This window comes from Jatropha curcas, chromosome 1, assembly GCF_041381405.1.
Source record: "Jatropha curcas cultivar XTBG-Jc1 chromosome 1, XTBG_Jcur_1.0, whole genome shotgun sequence".
Taxonomy (NCBI): Eukaryota; Viridiplantae; Streptophyta; class Magnoliopsida; order Malpighiales; family Euphorbiaceae; genus Jatropha; species Jatropha curcas.
In genome coordinates this window covers 58,281-65,963 of record NC_143151.1, presented here as the reverse complement: position 1 = coordinate 65,963, position 7,683 = coordinate 58,281, and the positions used below count along the sequence as shown (strand labels likewise).

General features: G+C 31.9%; 1 protein-coding gene across 3 annotated transcripts; it reads left to right on the top strand.

Moving 5' to 3' along the window:
* Positions 1-804: 804 nt before the first annotated feature.
* Positions 805-5,962, top strand: YAB2 (Plant-specific transcription factor YABBY family protein). Of its 3 annotated transcripts, XM_089724373.1 has the most exons (7): positions 805-1,009; positions 1,153-1,286; positions 3,735-3,857; positions 4,390-4,513; positions 5,146-5,194; positions 5,316-5,391; positions 5,470-5,962. In XM_089724373.1, exons 2-7 carry the CDS (start codon positions 1,218-1,220, stop codon positions 5,608-5,610), a joined length of 582 nt encoding a protein of 193 aa, XP_089580499.1. In that variant the 5' UTR covers positions 805-1,009; positions 1,153-1,217; the 3' UTR covers positions 5,611-5,962. The 3 variants fall into 3 exon arrangements, with proteins under 3 accessions (XP_089580499.1, XP_089580497.1, XP_089580500.1); XM_089724371.1 differs by having other exon boundaries at positions 805-1,286; XM_089724374.1 differs by lacking the exons at positions 805-1,009; positions 1,153-1,286 and adding an exon at positions 1,323-1,454.
* Positions 5,963-7,683: the final 1,721 nt, after the last annotated feature.

The window sequence follows — 7,683 nt, the reverse complement described above, 5'->3', positions numbered from 1 at the left end:
ATCGGAACTGCCGGTTTCAGGCTGATTCTGGTTCATATTTTAACATTCACAACCGGCCCTTGAACCGCCGATTTTGGTTTAAAATTTTGAACCATCAGTTCTGATTCGTCTAAAGTACAGTTCAATTTCGATTTGATTCCAGTTCGAACCAAACCGGTTGCCATGCCTAATTTATCTAATTCTGTTAACATTAAGTTCTTAAAGTTTTATATTTAGAAGGTTTTGGAAAAAGAAAATCCAACAAAAACCCTCCCTCAAATGCTAGTGTTTTGTTTATATTTCCCCCTCCATTTAACAACTAAAATTTACTTATTTTTAGAGGAAATAATAATAATGGAGACTAAATATTTTATCCATCCCAAACAAGCATCGTCTATGTTATTAATTTGATATATGTTTCAAATTATTAGAAAATATCTTTTATTAGAAAATATCTTTCAAACAATTTATTTACTAAATAATTATGAAGATAAAATTAACAAATTAATAAAAGTATCTCAAATAAATGATTTTTTTTCTTAATTTTCACCATAAACTAAATTAAAACAAACACTTAAATCGAGACAAATTAAGATAATAATATATTTTCATAAAACAAAAAGAGAATCTATATGGGTAATTATAATAATTTAGGCATTCACTGATTAACAAAAAAAATAAAACCTAATAAAGAAATAAATTAAATTAAAAAACACTTACTATTCTTTTCTTTTCTTCTTTTTTTTTTTTTTTCCCTCTCTAAACATTCCAAAGCATTAATATCTCGCCCCCCTAGTCCGCTACAGAAAGAAAGGATAGTTAGGGATGGAAGACTCCCACCCACTCATTCTTTCAATCATAACACACCCAACTCCCACACAAACACAAGGGAAATGCATCTCTCTCTCTTCATAAATCCATAGCCCAACTTCCTCTATAATAATAAAAATAAAAAACCACTAACACACCCCACTTCCACCCCAGTTTTGCCCGACCAGTCTAGTCCCATCCTCATCTTTCACATTATTTTGTACGTTTCTCTCCTCTCTCTCTCTTGTTGTAATAAGTTATAATAATTCCTATTTTTCATCTTCCTTCTTTGTCTTTGTACCCATTTTCTTTATAAGAATTCTTAATCTCTAATACCATCTTTGCTTATTTCTCTTGTTAAAGAAAGAAAGAAATTCTACTTGATCTGGCCTTACTTTATATCTTCCAAGAATTCTAACCATTAAAAGATGTCATTGGACCTCGGTTCTGAACGAGTTTGTTATGTCCACTGCAGCTTCTGCAACACCATTTTAGCGGTACGTCACTTCACTTTTCTCCTTTCTCTCTCTGTCTCGCTCTCTTCTCTTCTTTCTTTCTTCTATATAGAACCTTTCTCCTTTTCATAACCAAATATAATTTGATGGCCTCTCATATTCTCTCCCGAGACCTGAATTGACCATAACAACTCTTATGTTCAATCATCAGTAAGCTTTTGTTGGTGATAGTTTTTGTATTTCTAGTCATTTTGGAAGAATTCAGTTGAAAAGATAGAAACAAATTGTTTGGCTTTATGTAACCCAGTTCACAATATTTCTTGTTGTTTCTTGTATGATTCCTTTGAGACCTTCTTGGATCAAAGAATTTTCTCGACTGCCAATGAATTTTTGTTTCGGTGGTAGTTTTGGAGTTTTGTTAAAAAGTTTTGCAAAATAGAAATATAATCAGAGCCAAATTGAGAAAAAAAAATTTTTTTTCTTTGATTTTAGTTGAAAATCTCTCGAGAATCTCTCTTTTATGTTATATTTTATGACCAATTCTATCTGGGTTTTGTTCCAAAGCCTCTCTACAGTATTTAGAGGCGTATATGGTGGTAAGAGCTTCATAGAGACTATGAAATGAAGACTCGTCGGAGACCAATTAAGAACTAGCTAGTAGAACCTATAACAAACCCAACAAATTTGAATAAGCCCTTGATCATTTGCTTATATTAAAAAAAAAAATTGAATATTTATAAAGAAGAATAGCCCCAAGGTACTTTTGCCGATGAGCTAAGTTTTAGGGCTACATTTAGGTGTTAGGGTTCTTACCAGGTAATAGCTTTTCTTTTTGTTTTGTTTTTCCTCTTAGTCTTGCAGAAACTTTTAACAGTTTTCTTATTCATGCTACTCTAAGCCTATAATTGTTGCTATGGCTTTCCGTTTTGCATTCTAATATTAGTGCAGTGATTATGATGATCTTTGATCTATCATCACTAGTAAATTTTTGAAGATCTCTTTCTTTCTCTCTCTTGGAGGTGGGTGCTTCTGTTGCTGCTTACTAAGGCACTGAACAATCATTTTCATTACAAAAAGAAAAGGAAAAAAAGAAAAATGAAAAAAGAAAAAGAATGATCAAGTTTTGTTGCATATTTTCAGGTTTATATCTCTCTTAAGTACAAAAGGAGGTGTCTCTCTTTGTTTCTACAAGAAATTGTGTTATAGCAGAAGAAATTTGCTTTTTAGTCTCTCTTTTTTCAACCCAAAGCCCTTTAATCAGAATTCTCTCCTTTTATCTCATTCTCTTTCTTCTCTATGGATTACTCTTTTTCAGAAATGGAGATCCTATAAGCAGTGCACAAAGATCAGGACAAATCATTTCAATTGATGAAATGATACATCTCTCTCTTTATTCATTCATTGCCATGTATTGATGATAGCTGTTTTCACTGGCCATAGTCTTTCTGATTTCCGTTCCAGTCACGTCCCTTTCTCCCTCAAGTAGATTTTTAGCTATTATTTTTTCTTTTATCATTTTATTGCTTACTGTGTCAGGAGAGAAAAAGTCAGGAACCACCGAAAGGAATAAATAGTGATTTCTTTTTTCTTTTTTTCAAAATAAAATATGTCAAGTCCTTATAGTTATTACCCATGTGAGGTGTCTGTGAGGTCAGTGATGACTGGGAACAAGTGCATTCGATCTTTACATTGATAAAAAACAATCTCTCTCTCGCTCTGAAGTCCATAGCCCTAAATCAGTCAATTATATTTCACCAATATTATTGCATACAAAATGATTGTTTCTTTCTTCTTCTTCCTCCTCTCTCTCTTTCTCTCTCTCTTTTCTCTTGCAGACATATACACACATTCCTCTCCTTCTTCTCCATCTTGTTGTTTTCCAATTCCCATATATGGTTGCCTGTAGAAAATTATTTATTCTTCTTTCTTGCTTTGTTTTGTCTTCTCTTTTGAGAAGATTTATGGATCCATTATGAAGTTCAATATAGAGACATGATTTAGTTTCTCAAAACAAAACTACCATGTTCCTTTCATATACCGGAAACATTTCAAGAAAATGAGATTGTCATATTTGAACTGTGAAGAATACACTTAACTACTTGATTATTGGCTCAGTTACCAAAAACTACCGAGTTAGTAAGATTTGCATGCAATGCCACTTCTTTTTTTTCCCCATACCCATCAATTTATCCTGTATATAGACACGTACGATCTATATTGATTCAACTTGGATCTAACTTAAAGCTCAAAAATTGAGAAACTAACTATACATATAAGTTGTTGGTTATATATATATATATATATATATATATATAGTTCTTCAATGTCTGTGCTTTGGATGATAACTAGGGTTTCTACATGCTGTGATAAGTGGGTGTGGGTGTAAAGTGAGATAGTATTGAAAGAGAGCTTCAAAATAAATAAATAAATAATGAAAGAAAGAAGTGGCCTTAACGTTTAGCAATGTCGTTTGTTGTTATTATTTGGCAGGTTAGTGTTCCAAGTAGCAATATGTTCACTCTTGTGACTGTAAGATGTGGGCATTGTGCCAATTTGCTGTCCGTGAACATGGGAGGAGCTTCACTTCAGACATTTCCTCCTCAAGATTCTCAGGTATATATATATATATATTTCATTCTTTTTTACCTCTCCCTTTAAGGGCATTCTTATGCCGAAGTCTGCGTATTTCTTTATAGTTAATAAGGAAGTAAAGATACTTCTTTGTTTTCTATTTCTTATCAGTTTTGATTTTATTTTTTTTTTCCTCTTTCATCTTTTGAAAATTTTCTTCTTTTTCTGCTAAATGCTTCTGAAACCTACTGTGGTTTTTAACCTAATAAATGTCATCAAAAGCTTCTTCTTACCGAATCCTTGATTTCCTTGGCAGGCAGTGTAGGAAATAATAAGGTTCAAGTTTTAATTTGGTGGTTTATCATTATACTAGTACTCCAATGCTCATATTCTTATTATAGGAGGTTAGAGTCAAAACCCTCTTCATAAGTATTTTTTAAAATCCAAATAATGGAAAAAACATATAAAATAAGTATTATAGATAGAGTTGTAAGATTTACTGTTTTAATCCAAATTATTACCAAAACAGAAATTATATAGCTTGATGTATAATTTCTGTAATATGTCTGAGCAGTCACCAGAAGTGCAATTAAACTCAGAAGATCTGAACAAGGATTGTGGGTCATCTTCCAAATGCAACAAGGTCACTGCATTTGAATCTGCAGACCATGAGCCACCTAGAATGCCTCCCATCCGCCGTGAGCATCTCTCTCTCTCTCTCTCTCTCTCTCTCTCTGTCTCTCACGTATCTACACAATTTGTGTACAATCTGTCTTAGACAAGGATGGTTACTGTATTTATGTTAATATGAGTTAATGTGTGGATAATATACAAAACTATAAGAAATTTTGGGTATGTGGCTCCACAAAAAACTGACAAAGACTAAATAACCTTTAAGCCTTTACGTAGTTGTCATGTAAATGAGTTACCACAAAAACCAACACCACAAGATGTTGACTTTACACAACAATGTAACTCACTATATATTACTAATCCAAGTTCCCTACCCTATCCTATATACCATCACTAACAAAATTATAGCAAAACAACTTATTTAATACATTTCTCTTAAATTTATAGTCTCTTCCCTTGATTCATATATTTGCTAACATAACATGCATGGCATGGATAACTGGAGATAACATATTTCTGCCCTATACTTATATCTAGGGTTTCCTTAGTTGATGTGTTGTTTCTCATATATGGATCATCTAGAGTTTATAGTTAATAGCAAGGTCTATAACTGATCAAACCCTATGCAAATGATGATAATTAATAAAGAAAACTTGGAATTAATTATTTCTCAATTGTGATGAATATGTATATGCAGCCCCAGAGAAGAGACAGCGTGTTCCTTCTGCATATAACAGGTTCATCAAGTAAGTTCACCATCTTCTTAATGTTTTGATTAATTATAAATTTTTTAGGGAAGATTTGGTCTTAAAATGGATTGATAATTAAACTGCTTAATTATGTACTGTTGTTATATCGCTTATTCAGGGAGGAAATTCAAAGGATTAAGGCTAGTAATCCTGATATCAGCCACAGGGAAGCTTTTAGTACAGCAGCAAAAAATGTAAGTTTCATTTTTCATATAATTGATCAAGCATGCATTTCTGATATGTGAAATATAAATATAAAATTTGTTTTGCAGTGGGCACATTTCCCTCACATTCACTTTGGGCTGAAACTGGATGGGAATAACAAGCATGCAAAATTAGATCACCAAGCATTTGCAGGAGAGGGTACTCAAAAATCTAGTAATGGATTCTATGAGATCAATGGTACCCTCTGAGTTAGAAGAAAATATATATATATATATATATATAATGAATTAGTTATTAATAAGATAGGTTTTCCTATATATGTATGATAACAAATAATAATTAATAACTTGAAGATAAAAATGAGAGGTTGAAAATGAAGTTTCTCTTCCTAACCAAATAGGAAAAGTCTTCTTGAAAACCTCATGACTTCAATTTTTTTTTTTTTTTATTTCTATTTTCATATGATTATATAAAAAGAGAGAGTGTGTGTGTGTGTTGCCCTTTTCTAACACTTTAAGAAGGGACTGCTATTCTAGTGATTATTGCATTTATGTTTTGGAACTTTTATTCTAAGTTTAAGTGAACAACATTCTGTATAAATGTGTATGCATTTGTTTTCATTACCATTCTTATCATAGTCTCTCTTTCTATTGCACAGAGGACAAAATGGACAGCCACCTTTGTCTACTGTGTTAGAATAGAGAGAGAGAGAGGACCACTTAGCCAATATGACAATCCATGATTGAGTGTTCCACTCAAAGGTCCATGAGTTCATACCATTCTCATGAGTTCTTCCCTTGTGGGGATTTATTACATATCCATTCTTATTAATAACTTTCACATTTTCACATTATCTAGCGTGTACTGTTTCTATATAGACACACCACTATGCCAATATATATAATTAAGATACCACTCTTGCACACCTTGTATATATGTTTCTTTCACTCCTTAATTAGATTATTATGCTATATATATATGTATATTGTGAGATGAAGGAAAGAAATATCATGGAGTCGGCATCTTGGGGAGGAGTTTTAACATAATCGCTCCCCCGATTTTAAAGGGATTAGTATTTCATCTAACCATTAAATGAGAGGTGAGAGGAGGATAACTTTGTAAATACTAAAATAAATAAATCATATCAAAACTTTACAACATTAGAGCACAAAACTATTTCAAAGTGAACTCTCTAATTTGCTAGGAAATGAGAAAAGAAGTTAAAATTAGGTTAGACAAATGATAAGATTTCCTCTTGGATTAACATTAACCACAGTACAAATTAATTCACATTAAGTTTAGGGTTTGGTCAAATTAACATGTCAGTCACTCTCGTACTAAGAGATCATCAACTTCTTAAGCAATATCATTATTCTCCGTATCTAACTAGATAATAGCAACTCCATTATTATTATTATTATTATTTCCCCCTCACATGCTTAGCTAGGGTTCTTTATCTCCATATATAACCAAGCATAACCGATAAGCCATAGTACTATAAACCTGTATAATTAACAAGACCTGTCAAACGTTAACTCTTTTCATTGTCATGCTGACGTGATTAAAACCCTAGCTAGCTAGTTTCTTTGTTGACAATGATGAGTTTCTATCAACCATTGATCCCAGAGGAAAGTGGGTCCATTTATGGGTCCTGAAGGGATAAATAAAAGCCCTAATTTTCGCCTTTCTCAGTAAAAAAGAAAAGAAAGAAAGAAAGAAGCATATGTCAGTAAAAGGAAGAATTACATATATTTTTGATTCCTGCAACTATGCCCATTTGTGTAGCCAGCATGAATCCAACTGTATAGTAAAAAAGGCAAACGCAATGATGCCTGGAGAGACAAGGGTAAAAAGGCGCAATTTGACCAAAAAAAAAAAAAAAAAAAGAAGAAGAAGAAGAAGAAAAAAACTATTAATTTAACTTAATTGATAAGTCAATTTTAATTTAAAATTTGCGTTGAACAGATATAAAAAGAATTTTATTCTTTCTTGCTTGTCTGGTGAATGATGATCTCCTAATCTTTAATCTTTAATTTCATTTTTTAAAAAAAATTGAACTTATAGAGTTATATTACAAAGAAAATATTATTTTCTTTGCAAATTTCTTAAGTAGGAATGTAACATAAAAAAAAAAAAAAAAAGAGTTAAATTGACAAAATGCATGAAAGTTAACACATGATGAAGTTATGTTGCGCATCAAAAAATTAAATATTAGAAGAAAAGAAGCTGGTGAGGGTTTTTGTTTGTTGGGATGGGGCTAAGAGTACAGAATCTGATATGTCAAATCATGCAGTTGGTATTTTGGAGTTATACGGTGGGGG

Coding starts and splice junctions, on each gene's coding strand:
- YAB2 (XM_089724373.1), top strand. CDS start 1,218: ATGTCATTGGACCTCGGTTCTGAACGAGTTTGTTATGTCCACTGCAGC. Junction 1,287..3,734: donor TCTGCAACACCATTTTAGCG/GTACGTCACTTC, acceptor ATTATTTGGCAG/GTTAGTGTTCCAAGTAGCAA. Junction 5,392..5,469: donor TTAGTACAGCAGCAAAAAAT/GTAAGTTTCATT, acceptor TTTGTTTTGCAG/TGGGCACATTTCCCTCACAT.